Source organism: Lycorma delicatula, chromosome 5 (genome assembly GCF_047948215.1).
Source record: "Lycorma delicatula isolate Av1 chromosome 5, ASM4794821v1, whole genome shotgun sequence".
NCBI lineage: Eukaryota > Metazoa > Arthropoda > Insecta > Hemiptera > Fulgoridae > Lycorma > Lycorma delicatula.
In genome coordinates, this window is record NC_134459.1 from 50,053,687 (window position 1) to 50,075,607 (window position 21,921).

Consider the following 21,921-nt stretch of genomic DNA (forward strand, 5'->3'; position numbering starts at 1 on the left):
GCGATTTCCTCGCCAACAAAAACCCAACTATACTGAATAGTTCCACCTAATTTTAAAGGAATTTATCCATTCTAGCTTTCTTCTTTTTTTTTACTTTTTTTAAATAGTCTAATATTGTAATATTAATTTCCTCCTTAATCAATCGAAGATACGTTTTAGTAGCTCTTTTATCTTTGCCGATGTGTTTGAAGCTTGCTTCGTAATACTTGTAAAAAGGTGAGTACGGTTATATTTTAAACTCCAATCACGGTTTATCTATTGATTTTGTGCAACTTCATTTCATTAGCAATATTTATAAATACCCTATTCAACAGTAAATGTAAAAAAATATATTCTAAAAATATTTTCAATTAAATTATTATTGATTATACCGATGAAATCATAGAACACTGCTTTCATATTCAGTTGAAAATGTATATTGCAATTATTAAAAACATTACTCGTCGAAGTTTAGCGAGCTCAATCGTAGTTAAAATGGATTTCTGGGCCGGCGGAAAGACACAAGGACATAACTCATGCAAAAAAGCTGATCAGATTATTAGTACCTATACCAATATAGGTCTAGTGATCGCGTCTTCCCAAATCAGCTGATTTGGAAGTCGACAGTTCCAGCATTCAAGTCTCAGTAAAGGCAGTTACTTTTATACGGATTTGAATACTAAATCTTGGATACTGGTGTTCTTTAGTGGTTGAGTTTCAATTAACCACACATCTCAGGAATGGTCGAACTAAAACTGTACAAGACTACACTTCACTTACACTCATGCGTATCATCTTCATTCATCCTTTGAAGTAATACCTGACGGTGATTCCCGGAGGCTAAACAGGAAAAAAGTATTTTTATTAATATCGTCAAGTTGGCCTAAAACTGGTTTTGAACGTTTTCTTTTCTTTTTTCGGGGTGTGTACTACTACATATTTTTTCTTTTCAGCTCGCAATCTTTCAATACTTGGAAACGGATACACAAGTGAATTCATATGGAAGCGCTTCTACTAGTTTAATTCCTAAATTATTTTTCCATTCTAATTTTTTTCCTAATTATTTTTTTTCGCGAAATTTATTGAAAACATTAAGAACTACTGTCTTTTCCCCACTTTCTAATATTAAACTCTTCTCTGTTTTAACTATACACCAAGGACTCTCGGCCGTAGTTATTAAATTTCAAGACACTTAAAAACGCTCATAAATAAAATTTTAATTTCTAGCTGTAATAAAACAAATAAGTGATAAATTTCAGTATGATAATAATTTAAACCAAATTAATGACAAAAACAACCGCACGCAAAGTAACTTCCCTCACGGGCAGTTAACAATGCCACAGTTAAAATATCAATGAAGTTCCACAAGACCTAGTAATCGTTTTTAGAATGGTGTTGGAAATATAGTTTAACTGTTATAAAACTATAAATAGCAATGAAGTTTTGGTGGTACTCTTTATAACGTCGCTCATGATTTGTACCGAATTGCAATTCAAATACTTGCACTAGCACACAGAACGTTTGTTTACTCTTGGCCTAAAGTAGCAAACAATATGAATATATAAAATTAGGAAACTGAAATTAGTATAAGATTTTAAATAGTGCATTGTTTACATTACTGTAGACCTAACTTATTTATAACTACATAACAGTAACTAATAATGTGATAATCTGATATCAATAACAAGCGTAAGTAATGATTAACGATCTTATCGAGTGGCATCTATTTTTAAAAGTGATGTATCATTTTTGTCCACCCGGTTGGATTGCATCAACTGGTTGAAGGTTGTCATAAGTATGTGTTTGTGTATTTACACGCGCCACACACATGCAGATTGCTTGCTTCAGGCCTCAATGTAAAGTAAACAAAAAAATATGCGTTTATGCTTTCTAAACTTTGAAGAGTAATGCGTTATAAATTATTATTATTATTAATATGACAGAGAGAACTGGTGTTGGGAAAACCCCTTTTACATTGTATCGTAATACAATTTTTACATTAGTTGCTACGAAAAAATAAAAACGTTTTAACTATAGCGCAAAATAGATTACATTTATCACCACTAATCATAAAATAATAAGTTGAAGATTCATTTGCTTACTCGATTTCAGTAACATTGTCAACGCCAATACGAAATATTTAAACATATTTTTACTTCCAGATATCATTCCCTATATAATTACAATGATTTTCCCCGATGTTTTATACATTTTGATTTTAAGTTTACAAAAATAACCTGACTGAAATAGCATTACTATTTCAATTACTAAAAAAACACCGTTGGTCCAAAATACCTCAAAGTTTCGTGCAGGTAAATAAAAAATTTTCTGTTAATAAATACTTTATATTTTCTGTTATTAAATATTTTCTGTTAAATAAATAATATATTTTTAGAATTTATTCGTCATGTTTCTCACAGTCATAAATCTGAATAAGGTGAAAAAGTAAAAAAAAAAAATGAATTTAGTTTTCCTTAGTTTAAAAAAAATTGTAATGATATCGCACAAGTCAAAAGAAAACTAACTGAGAATTAAAATAAAACTACCCTCGATTTTTTAACGCAATTTTGGGACGAACAATATTAATATTCACACATACCAGCCAAGACATAACAGCTAGTATGTATGACCTTCGTTTACATTCATTTCTATTAGTTATTATAAGTTTTACATAATTTATTGTAACAGATAGATATAACTAAACATTAAAAATGCAATATTAATGAATTATTGCTGATTTGATAATTACGGGTAAATTCGTATACATTGTTCCAAGAATTTCTCAATTGAAATAATACCGCAAAACAGAAAAAATTAACAGTGATGCTAAACGTTAACGAAATAAATTTGAAAGCAAGATTACTACGTTCCAGAAAACCGTTTACTAAAAAGCTAAAACTAATTCCCGTTTCGATGTTAGACAATCGTCAGGAAAGTGAAGAAACATAAAAAAGTTAAAAAAATTAATAATAATAATCGGTTACTAAACATAATTTAGTAATCCCAACAAACATAGGTAGATTTCATAATAATTATCTATTGTAGTGGGTACCATGATTTGATTTCCGGAAAATTTCGATCCAAGACCCCAAAACCACTGTCAGTTCAAAAGTACATATATATATATATATATATATTTCACATTCTTGTGGACACAATAACTGACGTAATTTTGCACCACTCACTTTCAAATTGATTCATAAAATATAACCGTAAATCTCGGTCGAGTTCATTAATGGGCAAAATCGGAAATGGGAGTAGCTTTTTCGAAAAAAAAATAGCGCTATAACTTTTTAAAGTAAAATATCGAACTCGTTTAAAGTTCCTACTATTCTTTAGATAAGGGCCTAAAACTTATTTATGTAAAGTAAAGACTTTACTTGATATCACCAATCGCTGACCCAGGGAGTGGAAAAAATGGGGTTTCGAATACAACAAAAATCATACTTTCCTTAATAGGCACAGTATCGAATCAGTTTCAAGTGATCGTTAGTCCTCTAAAGATAACCTAAAACTTTTGTCTGAAACAATTTTTGATATGACCAATCTTTACGACACGGGATGACCAAAATGTTGCTGGAATTGTAACAAGATGGGGTTTGTCGTAAGTTAAACATGTGAAACATTTCTCACATACAACCATTGTCGTATTGAGTAAATTAAAAATTTTTCTTAACTTAAAGGTAGAAATTTTTTTTATACCCACTTAGCACTGGTAAAATCTACCTCCGCCTTCCGGCGAACCAAAGGGATTTTTCTAATCAGTATTTTCAGAATAAAAGTAAACAATGGAACAACTACAGTCATTTTAGACAATACGATTCATTTCATTAATTTTTTAATTTATTTAATTTTTTTTTAATTTATTTACATAATTATATTAGTATCTACTGATGATCATTGTTTAACACTCGAAATAGTCATGTTTAGATTTCAAGTAACATTTTTTTTAACTCCAAAAAATATTTTCATTACGTTTAAAATACAATGAAATTATTTTTTTAGCAAATTTTCTAAATAAAATGAATACTACAAACGATTTTATCTAGTTTATTATCTGAAATATTTAAGATTTATACTGCTAAAAATGTAAGTTGTGTCTTTAATGTAGCCTAACATGTACTGTTTTGACTCGTTATATGCTATATTTTGTAATTTTACGTGACATAAATAAATTACACAATGAACTGCAACAAAATTACAAAGTAGACTATTTCAGAATTTTATAACATTAAAAAAAATAAATTTTAAACATTAAAATTTACAAACCAATTCACAGAAACAGCAAATTTGGTTTAAAACAATTAAACATCCAATCCAACACCTTAGTGCACGCCTCTTTTATAGGTTGGGTAAATAAACCTTATCTAAAAAAAAGATAGAGACCAATGATCTGCCTCAAACCAATCAAAGATATCCCTCCTGGGAAAAAATTTAAGAGTGGGGCTAGCAGTTTAATCTTCTTATGATAGAAAACTTTCACATACAGATTTAAAAGAAAAAAAAAATAAAATCCAAACAGGATATTAGTCCCTTAAAGTTGTTAATTAATGAGAATTCTGCTTCACTACTGATAAAGTAGATTTCCAAACATCAAATTCTTCTTTATTACGTATGTTTTTAACGCCATCGTTTGTAATAAACTTATTTTGGGATCAGATTCAAAATCAATGCTTGGCCATTTCTCAAGTATTTTATAGTTATTATGTGCTAAATGATCTTTTGTTTTAGTTTCAGTCTTTCTTTTAGTTTGGTCTATGTATCCTAAAGTGCAATTTATCATTCTTACAGTTTATAACTGTATACAGTATACAGTTATACAGTTTAACTGTATAAAGAATTTATAGAAAAATACATTAAAAACGAAGATTTTTGCTCTGTTATGTATTTTCTGTTAGCTGTATGGAGTGGGATTACGGACACCGAGGAAAGCAACAACAAAAAATACTCGGGCAATTGAATCTCGGCTGAATCGTAAAATATTAACATTTTCAATGGAAGAAACTTTAATAAACAGTGAAATATAACAAAGAATGAAGAAAGCGCCAGAAATAAATAATATCATTAAATGTAGCAAATTATGTCACATAATGCGAAACAAAGTATCACCTCTTACGAAATAATCTGCATGATAAAGTGATTCGACAAATTAATAGTTTTCGATGCCAACAACGAACTTTTCCAAATAATGGTGAACAAATTAGATATAGATATGATGATAGCAAATATCTGAAATCAAACGGTACAAGAGAAGAAAATGAAAAATCTAAAAGATTAAAATTAGTTTCAATTTAACTTAAGCCAAAAATGGTTCATTTTACCTAAAATTTACCTGCCTACAGCAAAAAATTATCTACTTTTCTGAATTTAATTAAAATTATAAAAACTGCAAACAAAATACTGTACACATAAGCAAAGATATGATGTAAATAAAGTCTAATTACCTATATACACTTTCATCGTAATACAATAATATTCTTAGCGGCTGATCAACTTCGCGCTTCTTCATTACGTGAGAGGATTCAATATGAACTCCATGGATAACCTGTAATAAAGGACAAAACAAAATATTATTTAATATAAAAATAAAATATTTTAAGCGAAAATACTGCCATTAAATTGATTAATTAATTAGATAAATCACAAAATATGGAACTAGATATCCGATAAAATTTTAAGAGATCCATCCACACATTTATTTTAATGTAAGTAAACTCACTGGTATGGTATAAATGATTTGTTGTTATCATCAGTCGCAATTGAAATGTCCTTCAGCCGCCTGTAATGATTCCTATATGAAGAAAACAGTTTAATGGACATTGATTTACATCATTAATTCGCAAACCTTTTCGCCCACCGCCTACATTGAGAATAAAACATTTTCTAGCGCCCCCAAAATTTTTAAACCTACCTGTTAAAAATAATAATAGCAATTGCTGTTTTAATTTTTTGTACGAGTGTATTAGGTATTTAATTTTAGTTTGAAATATCAGGAAAAAATAATATTTCCCTTTTTTTTTTTTTTAATCAGCCATCGCCTTCCTAAACGCTCCCCAATTATCTGTGGGCCTTCTACCACCCATCCTGAAGGCCTCAGGTTTTTTTACATTTAATGCCCATCAATTTTCGGAAAGTTGATATTTTAACTTTCAATTGTTAAAAAAACAATTTAATTGTAAACTAAACTTTCCGAAGATGTTTGTTCTTAATCAAACCCCAATGAAGGAGGGGTGAATGGCAAAAACTGTTTGTTTTTTTTGTTTTTTGGACTCAAAGTGAATTCTTGTACTGATTATATGATTCTATTACATTAATTTGCCACTTCGGTTAAGTATTTGGGTAATTTTTATTGAGGAATGGGGAGTATCAATTTAGTTTTCTTTTTTCGTCAGTTATTGTTCGTATGATAAAAAATCTTTAGGCTGGATCAATCGATTTTTACGAAATTTTGTAACATTACAAGATCTTCAGAAAGATGATTTCTGAATATGGATCACTGATGCCATTAAATTTAGTTACAATCGATCAAAGGAACAGATAGATAGAGTCCTTATAGGTCCCATATTAAAATTTTTTATGGATCTTAACTGGCCCTGTATCTCAAAATTTTAATGAAAGGGTAGGTACTTACGTTGTGATAGATGGGAGATGCAAACATCATGGGTCTTGTATCTAAACATTTTACTCCAACAGTACAGTAATTTATTTTACATAATTTTGTGCTCTGGCCGTTGAATAATTTGCATTAACTTTGTTTTGATGGTTTTTTTTTTGTTATTTGAAAGAGAAGATAACACATAGTCTAAAATATATGAATGCATATAATTTAAAAACCGTATACAAGACGATTGATCAAAGCACTGCGTACATATATAAAATATTACGTAATGTCCCTTGTCTAAATATACGATGCGGCACATTTATCAACACAGCGGGCTTACGTATACTTTCAGTTAAAAAAATTACACTTTTGAAATCCAATTGATCACGATCGTTTGCATATTCATTGCCACCGCTGAAGTAAACTCGTGACAAAATTATCATCTTCTTCCACTGCCAAACAACAGGTATTATTTTTACATTATTAACTTTGTTGTTGTTGTTTTGTTAATTTACATGAAGGCCGTTCTATAGTAAATGATTAGTTTTAAATTGTTTTAAATTATTGTTTAACAAACAAAACCTTTAAAACTTTGTAGTATACAAACACGCGAAGTGATATACACCTGAAAAAAAAGATGACATAAGCTTCGTCCCATCGACCGCAGATTAGGAAATAATATTTTTTAATACTATACTATTAAAAAAGGATCATTATTTATTATTTACTCATCAATTCACAATAGTATTATGTACCACCTATATCGGTTCCGCTTTTTTAAATAATTCACGCTAAATTTCCAAAAAAAGAAAAATGTATAATCAATCGAATTATTTTCGGTCGATCGATCGAAGTGTGATAATGTATGTTAAAATAAATATTGTGTCATCATCATAGGACCATAACTGAATTTTTATATCTATATGGTTAGATATTTTCATTTAAAGTATCATTATTAATTTAACCAGCAGGATGGAATAATATCATTATTGTTATAATTATTTTTAGTTAGTTCGTGACTAAATTCCCTTGTCTGTATTCTTAGAGGTTACTTTTTATAACGTCACTGCGCAGTTAAAAATCTCCAACATGGAAAAAAGTAGGAAGGACATAAAACTAAGATTTATAAATATAATTATGATAGTATGCATATAACTAGCTGCTATTTCGTAATTTTAAAGAACTTACAAAACCGTCTGTAATCATTATTATTATTTTTTTTCAATACTTTTATTTATAGTCGCATCAAAATTAAAGTCATTAGCAACTTATCAGTGTAATGTAACTTTACCAGTAAATTTCTAGTCTTGAACAAACTCAGGTTGACTACTCCTGAGAGATATGGTTAATTGAATTGAAACCCAACCACCAAACGCCGGTATTTACGATCTCGTAATCAAATACGAATAAAAGAAACTACCTTATTAGGATTTCAACCTGAGAATTTCGAATTCGAAATCAGCTGATTTACGACGACGATTTTACCACTAAACCAACCTGGCTTAATTCATTAATTTAATTGCACAGTGATGTAAAGATAAATATACTTTTCCTTGTGCATTTGAATACAGGTTGTTAATAAAATATGGGTTAACCCTTAAATAATTTTCAACTGTTACACAAAGAAAAATAAAACTTAGCATATGGTTTGAAACGATTTGATTTTTTTTTGGTATGAGACTACCATACCACCAAAACCTCCATCGGGGGCAACACAAATATTTTAAATGGAAACTGATGCAGAATTTTAAAGGTTTTAAAAAAAAAATTGAAAGTGAAAATTTCGGACTACAAAACCCTAATCAAAATGGTGACTGTAAACATTTTCACATATTGAACATATGACCGTTCAATATGTCATTACGGTGAGGAGTTTTGCAGGATTTTTGTATTTTACTAATGCTCATTAAAATTATCTTTCACAATCTTACCCTTTCCGATTAAACTTTTTTATTACCCTAGAGGTTTAGGAATAATATAGTGTCATACAAAAAAAAATAGTTCATTTCCAGATAAGAGATATTTTAAATGTTATTTTTCTACGTCCAACAGTTGAAAAGTGGTGCACATGTTGCTGCCAGGCCCAGGTCGGCCAAGGCGAACATCGGAGCCGACCTCGCGGCCACGGAGTCGTCCCAGGGCCGCAGAGATCGCTTCGTTCGCCATTCCCGTCTGTCCAGTTTTTTACATCAGTTTTTCACAGCGGGGATCCCGTCTGGACAACCGCAGCGATCGTTACCCTCATTGTTGTGAAAATAATATTTAAGTATTAAGTAATAACAATTATTCAGGTTTTATAGAAACCTGAAAAAGAAACTAAATTACAAAAAACAGAGAAGTAGTAACTACGGTAACTAAAGTACACCTTTTCATAACTTATTAATTTTAAACTTTAATTCATAGCTTATTTTTGTTGCCGTGGCAATATATATATATATATATTAAATATATATATATATAATAATGAAGTAAAGCGATTAATCTTTTTTTTCTTTAATAAATATCTTTAATTCACATCTTCACCACCAAGGGGGCTAGGGCCTCGGTCTATAGCTAGAAACCTTCCCTGTATTAACATAGATGTATCTTGCAAATTTGGAAGGAATCAGTCGGTTGATTCTCGCGTGACTCGAGAACAAACAAACAGACAAACTTTAAGTTTTATTTATATGTGTACGAGTATATATATGAAAACTTAAAAGCACACTAAATATACAATTTCATCATCCACAACAGAAATCAACTGATGGAAAATATTATATACGTTGTAGAAATGAAAGCGTGCAACAAGTTGCCGATAGATATGAAATTGAATAAAGATTTATTTAAGATCAAAAATTTGTTGAAAATGTTTTTATTGGCACCATGTTCATACACATCCGCACAACTTAGAAAAGTTTCATCTATTACTAACTTTTTGATCCAGGACTGGTTAGACCAAAACGTATTTTTTTATTGTATTCCCAAATTCAATTTTGGTGCTTTTGATACGATTTATAAATACAATTTATTATAGTTATGTTTTTATATATTATTGGATTAATTTATATTTTATACAATGTTGACAATTTAAATTAGAAGTAATTTATATTTCAATCTATATGTTTAAAAAGAATAATACTTTTTTTTGCTAAAAAAACAACATTCTCTTCTATCAAACCAAACAACACAACTGTTTTATATAACTCAACACAATACTTCGGGTTACGAAAAATATAGCCTATTATGTTCGGTTGCCATGTTCAATGAATTACGGAACTATTCTTTAAATTTTCCAACCAATTTATTTAAAATACAATTAAAAGGTTTTTTTTACAGAAACAAAATTACGTTGTTGAATTTTTAAATACAAATTAAAAATTTAAATGAACACCCTGAATTTTCTCCGATCCGTTCATTATGTACATAAATACGTGCTTACATAATTTTCAATAACGCCTTTTGAATTATAATTTGCTTTGATAATATATAATATTTAAAAATTAATCGACGCAGTAATATTGTTTATCTTTTCCTGTTTAGCCTCCGGAACCAACGCAAGGTATTACTTCATGAGGATGATATGTATGAATGTAAATGAAGTGCAGTCTTATACAATCTCAGGTCGACCATTCGTAAGATGTGTGGTTAATTGAAACGCAACCACCAACTTTCGAAGTCAAAAATTCTAAGGTTCAAATCCTAGCAAAGGCAGAGTAATATTGTTACGGTAAAATAAAATTTTTCAATTATTTGTGGGAATAATTTTTTTTAATGGTTTATTAATTTATTAAAAATGCAACTGATATTAAGGCCCTTTCTAGTAAGCAGATGTATTGTATTGAATTATAATTAAAAATTCTGGTGTAAAATAGAAGAAAAAAATGTAGTCGCTACGTGTAACATTAACAGAAAGTGGGTTTATTACTTTTTAAAGGTTAAATAAATATAATTTGGCAATATATCTAAACTTCCATCCTTACCAGTTTGAACAGTTAAATATTTAGTTACTATTCTGCACCATAAATGTGAAAAAAGAGACTGTCCCCAAATCAAATAGTACCAAATCAAATAAAAAGCTAGTTTCCTTCAAAGATATTTGATTACATTAAAGGAGCCAGCTCTAATTAAAGACAAACAGTTATCATAAACATAAACATTGTGGGAAGTTAAACATAAACATCAAGTAAATACATCAGTTGCATCTTACAACAAAATTGACTGAAGGGAAAAGTAAAAGAACACGTTGCTTTGAGTAATTAAATTAATTAACGCTACCGAACTGTTTAAAATAATTAAAAATAAATTTAGATAGAAATAAAAATTAAATTGTTCAGTGTAAGTGAGAAATCTGAATAAATGAAACGTCGAAATTTATGCTAATATAAGTTTCTTAGTTTGTAATAACTTTTAATTTATTTTTCTTTGTGTATTGCTGTATAACCGGCGAAATTTAAATACTGTAGAACGTTCCAAGAAGGAAATTAATATTACAAAAGATTTTTTATTTAATGTCCTCACTTGTTTGTTAAAAAAACTTACTGTAATTTTCAAATTTTTGGAAATATTTTAGCTAAAAGTAAACTATATACCGCGATAAAAAAATTATCATTCTAATTATGAACAGAATATTTTTTTTACCTATAACCAAATCTATACTAAAAAATAATCATTCTAATTATGAACAGGATATTTTTTTTACCTATAACCAAATCTATACTATTTAAATAGCGAAATTTTCATCATTGGCTTCTTCATTGACAAATTTGTAAACAATAATAACAAAATGCAGCTACAAGATCCATTACAAACAAATTCAGAATAAGAAAACTCCACTTTGATGCACGCCTTCCATTTTAATTCTTACAGTATTTTTTTTCAGATTACGTCCTTCATTTCTTGCCCACCGGGCTGGTTTAAATCCTAGTAAAGGTTTGAATCCCAGTAAACGAAGTTACTTTTATACGGATTTGAATACTAGATGAATACCGGTGTTCTTTGGTGGTTGGGTTTCAGTTAATCACACATCTCAGGAATAGTCGACCTGAGACTGTACAAGACTACCTTCATTTTCATTCATACATATATCATCCTCTGAAGTAATACCTTACGGCGATTCCCGAGGCTAAACAGAAGAAAAAAAAGATTACGTTTATCATGGGACTACTTTATTTTATTTCGATTTCATTGTAACAATCAAATTCGTGTTGCAATGGTGATTCCAAAGATTCCAAATTTATAGCAAAAAGAACATAAATTCGGGAATACGCTTATTTTCCAAAAAAACAATGTCGCAACCATTTCAAAAATCGCTCAATTCAACCGATATTCTATAGAACGATAGCCGTGGGTTAAATAAACAACATGCTCGAATTTCAAATTTTGATCGCCGTCGGTAATTTTTTTAGAGTTGTCTATATTTTACTTTTTATAAAAATCACCTAAAAAAAGTTTTTGTTTTTTATGCTAATAAATATAAAATACTAAACGAAAGTTTACTATTTTGCAAACGATAGTTTTTTTTATACAATTTACGAAGAAAGATCGATGATTCTATTAGTGATTAATTTTTTCTATAATATGTCTTGACGATATAACTGAAAAGTCACCTGCCAATTTATATGGCACTTCGTGTAGTTTTTCTTCAATGTTTCGGTAGATTTAGATAGAGCTAAAATTATCATCTTTACAACCCTGTTAAAGGATACTAAAGACAGCTCAACGACTACAGTATTAGGTGAAGGAGTTTCTCCGATAAGATTCTTAGTCATTCTGATTGAAGAAGGATTTTCCAAGTATTTCCGAAAATAAACAAGTTATTATTATATTATTAAGTGGATAAATTAATCTTGAATATTGTAAAACAAATCTTTATGTAATATAAGAGTGTAAGGGGTTGTCATAGCAACCTTACGTCGTAATAAAACTGAAATCAGCTCGATCCTCGGGGTTAAATTCTGTATACTCTGGAAATGAGATCCGTGTGACATAAAAATTTTAAATGTTCTTTTTATTCATTTATTTTTTGACTGATTAAAAAAATCAAAACTAATCAAAGTTTCCTGTATTAGCAATACACAATTTCATTATTATCTTTTTTAAGTAATAAATAATATCATAATAATTAACGATGTTAAAAAAAAATCATACCAGTTAGAATGGCGTAGCAGCTGAATATAATAAAAACTTTACTACGCAGAAGTAGGCACAAGATAAAATTCGCCCATCCACCTCTTACGCATCTAATTTAATCACGTTACTACGTAGTATCCTTTTTTTAATAACCTCTAAAAAAAGAAAATATGTAAGTTCTCAATTGACCCGAATGTTTTATTTTTTTCTTTTAAGTACGTTCATCCATAATTTTCTCAAACTGAAATGTTTTTGTTGATTTTTTATTGTATTTTGTAAAATAAGCTCGTGCTGGCACCGTTGTGAGTTTCTTCCATATCACGTGTGTAAAATTCTTCTAACAAAAAATTATTTTCGAATGAAAACATTTTTTTTTTTTTGTGGACATCATTGCTTAGTATCCAATATAATACAATTCGTATTGTTTTTATATCGTATAAATATACAGTCTGATGTCATGTTATTCAACGTATTTTCACGTAAAACTTAAAAAAGATTACTCCATAAAGTAAAAAAATATTACACCGCCGATCTTCATGGCGGAGTGGTAACGTCTCGATCTTTCATCCGGAGATCCCGGGTTCGAATCCCTGTCAGACATGGCATTTTCCATACGCTACAACAAAATTCCATTTCCATATCCCACGCACAAGCTTCAGGCTTATGTGGCGATATCATCAAGCCAAAAAAAATAATATATTCCTGCATTGCAAAAGAAAACTTACCCCATGCTCAGAAGCAGTTGTTCAATTGCATTCCGTTCCTTATTTTTATTAAGACAAATTCTTTTAACCATTAGTTTTTTTTTTTTTGGAGAGGAAGGATCTTTTTTGACACAGATTACATTTTATGACGGTTTACCTATATCTTAAATGAAATAAAACACTTATAAATAAATAAATAAAATTAGGAATAAAGAACTATTTATTGATCTTTAATACAAATTAACATAATTTTCTCGTTATTCGTTACAGAATTATAAAATTAGAAATTATAGTACAGAAAAGTACTGCAATTCAGTAGCCCAGCCTATACAGAACACCAAAGGGGTCCCGGAGTACCGGTAAAATTAATGAGTATAAAAAAATTTTAAAAACGAAAGAATATTTCATGGAAAAATAACGTTATCGTCGATTAAGGTTAGAGATTTTTTTTAAATATTGGATTTTTAAAAGTTGCATTCATACAGTTAAAAGTTTCTACTAAAAAAATGTCGTCAGAAAACTATTTTTAAGAGTATATTTTATGAAAGAGTATAAGTAAGTATGAAGAGTATATTTCATGGGAAAAAAAAGAATTTTAATTAAAAGTCCTGTTGTTATTTTTATAATGAATAATATGATACTTTTTTAAGCCAGTTTAAGCGAGTCATCAAATATTGATAGAAGTTTGACAATGTTTTAAACTTATCTGGAAAGCAACAAGCAGCACTAACGATCAATAATAATTATTTGGAGTCTTATTACTACTATTCAATTCAAAAACAGTTGTAAATCTTTGTATTAAATAGACCTCGTTTAACCGAGTAAGATTTATTTCAAATTTCAGATGTTGACTACCCACCAACAACAAGTGAAAAGTTTAATATTTCATTCAATTAATAACAAAGTTAATAGTAATTTACAAACGGCATAAGATTTGCGTTGTAGAATATACACCTTGAGTTAAATTAATTAAGTAATAAGTAATTTCCACTAAATTAAGTAATTAATTAAGTAATATGTAATTTCCACTAACATTTTCCACCTTCTGTTAACTAAATCAAGTAATAAGCATATTGAACAACGGGTCAAGGAATAATTTTATTTAAAAATATTTAATCTTATATTCATATAAGATATTATATGAATATATAATTTAACAAGATATTGATATCTTGTTTTAATTTTCCTTATATCTCAAATACTGTATTTTATATAATTTATATACATAGATAACCCACCGGGCTGGTCTAATGGTTAACGCGACGTTGCACATCATTTGTTTAACAGCTCATTTTTCAGTTCTGAGGTTCAAATCCTAATAAAAGTTAGTTGAATTTTTACGGATTTGAATACTAGACAGTGAATGCAGGTGTACTTTGGTAGATGGGATCAATTAACCACACTTCTCAGGAATGGTCGGCCTGATTTTTTACAGGACTGTACCTTATTTACACATCATCCTCATCTCACTGGAGCCATGGGGGAGGGAGAGGCTACTTATTGTTCATAAGTTGAACACATTGCAACATACATATTAGGAATAATATATACGAGTATATACATATATAAATCAAGATTTCCTAAGTGATTAGTAATCAACATCCAGCAAAAAAACTAGAGATGATAAATTGATGAAAATTTGTATACACGTTCTTCTTACGGAGTAAGTGCACACTAAGAAAGAATTTTTTGAAATTCCGAGTTTAAATTGTTAAAATGGAGTAACATTAAATTTTACTTTTTTTAATTTAAAAAAATGAAGACATCAACTTGATTTTTAGTGTTTGTGATCTAGTTGTAAGTGAATATCTAACGTAATTTGTAGATTTATCGAAATTCGACCTTGAAAAGGCCTGAAAAAGATATAAAATTTTGAACAACGATTGCAAATATTCCCCATTTCCGATTATACTAAACGAGATATTCACTCGATTTAGCCATGCAAATACTCTTCTTCAGATAAATATCTAAAACCAATTTTCAGGTTTTTTGGATTTCGATTTTTTAAGGGATGCGACGGTTTCGGCACAGCAGCTCAACCAACAGCACAGTCATTACCATTGTTACTGTATGTACGACGCTACTGGCTGCACCTGCCTCCGGTTACTTGACTAAAAATCATAAAATAAAAAAAATTAAAAATGAGAAACGAATTACGGTCACCTCCTAATGTTGTTAGTCGGGTAACGCTAAGAACCGGACGAAGTACATGCTTATCCGTACGAAGGACGGGTAACCAGCTATAACTACTATTATTAAAATGGAGGCCGACAATTTTCAAACCCGCATTCTTCAAATCTCTTAAAATTTCGAATCCTTTTATTTCCTGTTTAGACTTCGGAGATCACCGTCAGGGATGAATGAGGAAGATATGTATGAGTGTAAATGAAGTGTAGTCTTGTACAGTCTCAGTTCGACTATTTCTGAGATGTGTGATTAATTGAAACCCAACCGGCAGAGAACACCGGTATCTACGATCTAGTATTCAAATCCCTATAAAAGTAACTTTAATAGGATTTGAACGTTGACACTCTCGACTTCGAAATCAACTGATTTGCGAAGACCACCAGACCAACCCGACGGGTAAAGTTTCAAATCTTGTACTGACTAAATTGTTCCTCAGAAGAAATTACAATACACTGTTAGTTTTTATAAATTGAACGTGTTTTAAATTTAATTTACCATTATTATTTTCACAAGAATAAATTTAAGAACGTAGGAGGATCCAGGGAGCAGAGCCCTCTGACCGGATAGTATATATGTAAATAAACTGATTTGGAAATTTAAATTTTTTACAGGACCACTTCAGTAAGGATTTAATTATTAAATGTTTAATTTTAAACCGTTTAAATTGCACAGAATTACTTCATAATTATTTAAATTATTATAATAAATACAACTACTCTACATCATTAGCGCACAAGCGTAGTTTGATAGCTTGGTAGTACTGCCTCAAGGAATAAAAGAAGCGACTCGTTTTCCGATTGTTTACAAATGCGATAAAATTTTACTGACCGGAAGAGAAAAAACTATCCTTTGATCTTGGGTATTTGTTTCCTGCTACGGTTTCTCTTACAGAATATCGTCCTTTTCAATATTCATTCGGTTCCGTTATCTTTGATCCCTTCCTCATTTTGGGTTCTGGAGGGTGGATGTAGAACAGATTGAGGTGGATTGATGATATAGATATCCCGTTACCGATCTAAGTAAAGCATGTAAAAATTTTTAAAGACGATTCATTAAAGGTATGATCCGGAGAAAAGATATTGCTAGCTGTCAAATCCCCTACAGAAACGCAAGTTTCTCGTCCGCAATAATCCTACCGGATGAAATGGATATCAGTTATAGTTCGGCTTTTTGATCCAAACACTAAGTACAAATGAAACAATTAATTACCGTACTAAATCGTAAAAATATTTAATTTTAAAAAAGACCATTAATTTAATCAATATCCAAGTTTCAATACAAACGTAATTGTGTAAAACCGTGACAAAAACTTTTAATAAAGATGATTTCTGGCTAGTGTTTATATATATAATATTAATAGTTTACTTAAATAAAATGTTTTAAGCAAAAATTTACACAGAATCTTAAGCGATTCTCGAATAAGTTTACCATTGTAATTTAAAATTGCCGGAGTATACATAAAATTATCCTTAAATATTACCGGGTAACGTTAGCTAATAACATCGGTGCTATAAAAAATCAACCTTAAAACATAAAGCAGTACAAAATTAAACCAAGAAAAATATATGTACGCGCGCACGCGTGAGAGAAGAGTAAGATTCATTGTCATTGAAGCAAGTTATGAAAAAAATAAAAATTTTAATTTAACACTAAGCTGCACAACTTATTACTCCTCTCTTACAAAAAAAAAAAACACACTCGAAAGAGTTAGATATCTAGTTTACATCTTTTATAATTAATATTATTCTTTTTATAGATAAATAAAATATCTAGCATCGTTATATAAATTTTACCAAAAAATAAACGCAAAGATAAACGTTAACGGTAAACGAAATAAAATGAAAGTAAGAATGGTCATGCTTACTTTCGTTATGATCCTAAAGAGAATTAGTTACAGTAATGATCAACATTAAAAACTCTCCGAGTGAAGGTGTACGATAAAACATGCCGACCGCTCTGAAAATGGATTTTTTGCCGACTTCGGGAGTGAGACGAGTGAAAGGAGTAAGTATAGTTAATCTGTAGAAGCGTCGTAACATCATTTAATGGTACCGTAGGTGTAAACCTGGAATTTTAATGGTCTCCGCCGTGCAATCATGTTTCTATCGCGAGTTATCCCAAAGCATCTTTACTTCATCACGAAAGAAAATGAAAAAAAGGAAATATATATATATATAAACCGCAAAATAAACTTTTATAAACAGCATATATAATTACTGATTTTTAAAATGATTAAGTTAAAATGTTACAACAGAGATAAAACGAGATTAAAAAATAATCCGTACGATTAACAAGAGTAGTCGGTGTAACAAATGAAATTTTACAGCATGACATATAATACGTGATTTTTATTTCATCCGATTTCTTGTCGTCGGTTATTTACGATAAGTAATCGGTTTTATGGGAACAGACAAAAGATGTAGATCGATCCTGTAAAAAACACAGGCATTTTAAAGAATAAAAAGTTCGTATACCGAGTTCTCTAAGGAAATTTAGAAGTGAAGTGGTTTCCCCTTACCGTTTTCACAAAACCACATAAAATGTTACACTTCAGTTTACAAATACCAACAGATTAAAGATGTTCAGCCAAACGAACGATCCTTTCCTCTGATCAGAACACAGCCTAGATTGAAAATAAACATCATAATCTCATAAAAAGCCTCTTTAACGTCAGTAAAAAAAAATAAAAAAGTTTTTTTTATAGATATGTCATAGCTACATTAAAAGAATGGATAAAACGTCAAATCAATTTACCACTTTCTGTTGAGAACAATGCAATATGAACACTCCTGTTTTAACGACAAAACTTAATCGTAATCATAGATATTTTTTTAATAAAAAATCTCTCCGGCCAGGTTGACAACAGAGTAAACGCAATGAAAGTAAATAGGTACATTACTTACAAATATTTTTAAACGGCCAACACATCAATCATTAATAAAATAAGCAGTAGGAAGATGAAACCGGGTAGATAAAAAAAAGATGTAACCTGTTATTTTAGGAGCTTTCTGCTCCTGAAGACGTATTCATCTAATCGAAATAGCGAAAAACGTCCAAATTAAGATAGTTTTGACAGTTTTGATTTCGAGTTACGGCTACTGAAGATTTCATCCAGATTTCTCTTCTTTAAATAAATAATTCTAGACTAAAACTCTTCGAAGAAAATGACTAGTATTTATGCAATTTTACAAGAAAACTGAACAAAAAAAAGCAGGTTCCATGACTGGTATTTCCTGTAGTTTCCAAAAAAAATTGAATTCGGAAAGGAAGATTTTTGGTTTGGCGTAAATTTATTTTGTTAATATCCAATAACCAAATAAAACTTATAGAAAATTTTATTCCGAGAAAACTGATTTAGTTAAAAATTGAATAAAATTTTTTCAAGAATTAATTTTTTTTAAACCACACACAACAAAAATATTCTGTAAATCTGGTTCTACAAATGATGATTTAAAAGATAGACTCCCTACTTTGGTAAAATTTATAACAAAACCAAATTAATATAAAATTTAATTATTTACATTAATGTTCAAAACGCTCATCTCCAGCGCCAATTTGTAAAAAACCTTTTTATACAAATTCTTTAACTCAAATAAAACTTGCAAATTTTACAAGAAAATAAAGCAGGAATCATGTGTCCAAAGAATCCGCTCACAATGTCCACGAATATTATATGGAATGTCTGAATTTTGTTCACATCGAAACAATAAAACAGAAAGGGATTATTTTATCACAAATTTACTCTCACTTCAATAAAATTTAATCAAAGACGTAATAATAGTTTTTTTTTTTTTTTTTTTAATTTTATAACTAAATTTTTATTCTGCTTATTTAAACTAATGGTTTTTAAAAAGTAACCATTCCTGATCTCAACAGCTGTTACTAAAAAAGACAGCCGATAACCAGAAAACTATTAATTCCAGAAAAGGAAATTTAACAATGTCAATAAGAAAAAATTTATTATAAAAATACAAAGTATTTTTAGAATTTCTATTCCTTTGAATTTCATAAGGATATAAATTCAAGTTAGATTAAACGATAAACTGAACTTAACTTTTAGAAGGAAGTTTTCATTAATGGTAATATGAAATTCTTTGAGTTAACAGAAAAATTAAAATTTTGATATATTTTTTATATTTGGTTCAGTCCTTGGTGAAGGTAATCGGTTTTAATAAATGCCATACTGATCTACATATAGGCACAAAAATGTTGTATAACCTTATTCTAAACAAAAATATAATAATAATAAAAATTAACTTAGTATATGTACGAAATTAAATAACGGGGGCATTACCATCGGTACAGAAAACTTCGAGTAAGCTAATGAAGAATAAGAAACCAGTTTTCACAATTTGTACCAACAGCAAAATACTTGTATACGAATTCACAGAATATGCAAAATACACATTTTCGACAAATAAACCATTTCTACCTAATTATAAAAAATAATATTTAGACAAGATAATGCGAGTATTAAGTACCCTAAGAAAATTTGTTTATTTTTTTTTCATTGTCCGAAACAAATTCGGGTATCGATTGGCCATTAATGAAGAAACCCACATATTTTTATGCAGGTGAAGACCTCAATCGTAAAGATTCTTTCTTACGTGTGTTGAAAGTTTTAGTCAAAATCTGTCCCCTCCTCATCGATCTAGTTCAACAAATTTTTCTTCGTGAAGACGCGAAGTAAACCATACAATATATAAAATAATCGTTTGTGCCTCCTTCTAAAACAAAAAGTAAAGTTAAAACTACTTTCTTATCAAAACCTAAGGAAGGAAAAACCAACATAAGGTTCTGCTTAAAAATAACAGATGCCCTTCCAAAAAAATTGATAGTCTGTTTTTTTTTTGTGTTCCACCTCCTGAAACAAATGAGAATATTTAAAAATTCTGAGTATGATCGCTCCTCTTGACAGAGAAAACCTCGAACGTAAAAGGAAAGTAACACAAAAAATATAAGTGATCTATTTTGGACTTCTTAAAACCTTCACTACAGATGATAGAATCATGCTAAGTTGTCATGATAGAATCATGGTAAACCCCTGAAAAATTATTCGTTTAGGTAGTAAATTCGGTACAAAAACACCTCAACATGGCTGGTACTAGGTGAAACCCACACAAGAAATTAATCATACTTAGTTACGAATTTATCGTCGCAGACAAGGAAAATTGTTATGTATATAAATAAAGACCTTGGAGCAGGAAAATGATAACAGCCGATTTTAATATCTAGCCCTTTTTTAAATTTATTTTACACATCATAGAGGCGGATCCAATATAAAATAATTCAACCTTTTCTCGTATCTTGATAAGAAATCCTTTAATCAATCTCTATAAATAAGCCGTAATCTGAAATCAGAATAAATATACGTATTTACATATAATTTACAAACATTTCTCGTGGTTATAGAAAAAAAAATGTATTATAGATATTTCCAATAATGGCCTGTCTGCATACCATGAGAATTTAACTGAACATTTTCTTCAACATTTTTAAAAGGAAAAATGTTCCCGAAAAAGTCACGGGGATATGGTATATAGTTTGCAAAAGATAAAATTTAATAAAAGTACATCGTTTAAAAACCAAACTGACAAAATAAATAGAACAATAAAATTCAGCAAATCGATAAGAAGATTTTGAATAGAAAAATATTCAATATTTTTATGCGATATAAGAGAAATAATTCCAAGCAATCCGGCGTTTCAAATCATTAGCAGGACATAACTGGATCTGATTTTTACTGTTTGTTTATAATTTTGTGAATTAAAGCAGTAAGTTACTTGGATATAAAAATAAAGATAAGTTAAATTCATCCTGGAAGATTCATCAAAATCAATACATGATTTTTCAAGGCATCATGAATTTTCATGATGCCTGGCTAGGCATCACATAAACGAACTCAACTTGAAGTAATAGGTTTATTTGCAATAATTTAATAAAAAAAAAAAAAACAAATAGAATAAAATAGTATTACGAATAATGGACAAAAAAGGCTTGCGATTTATTCGAACAAATTATATTACTACTAAGAAAAAAAGTTACTTTAGAAACTAAAATAAACTAAAGCTGAACTAAAAAATAATAATACACACACGCGCGCGCGCGCACAGGTAAGTTTATATACAAGTACGCCAAGTATATATTAAAATATATAATTCTACGGATAATAATGGCTGGATCCTCACATTTCGCCTGATGAACGACCACAGCGGCACAGCACCGGTTGACCTTGACTCGAGGAAAACAACAACACACACAGACACACAAAAATACCACTTCCTCTCGATCGCAGAAACAACGACCTCTACAACTCTTTTCACTGTTCGTATCATGATG

General features: G+C 29.6%; 1 protein-coding gene across 2 annotated transcripts in view; it reads right to left on the bottom strand.

Moving 5' to 3' along the window:
* Invadolysin (leishmanolysin-like peptidase, invadolysin) overlaps nt 1-21,921 on the bottom strand; it is a 461,280-nt gene that overhangs the window by 178,410 nt on the left and 260,949 nt on the right. For both annotated transcript variants that reach the window (XM_075366080.1, XM_075366079.1), the window contains exon 2: nt 5,424-5,524. In XM_075366080.1, coding sequence (XP_075222195.1) covers nt 5,424-5,524 — 101 coding nt within the window. The remainder of the gene's footprint in view (nt 1-5,423; nt 5,525-21,921) is intronic.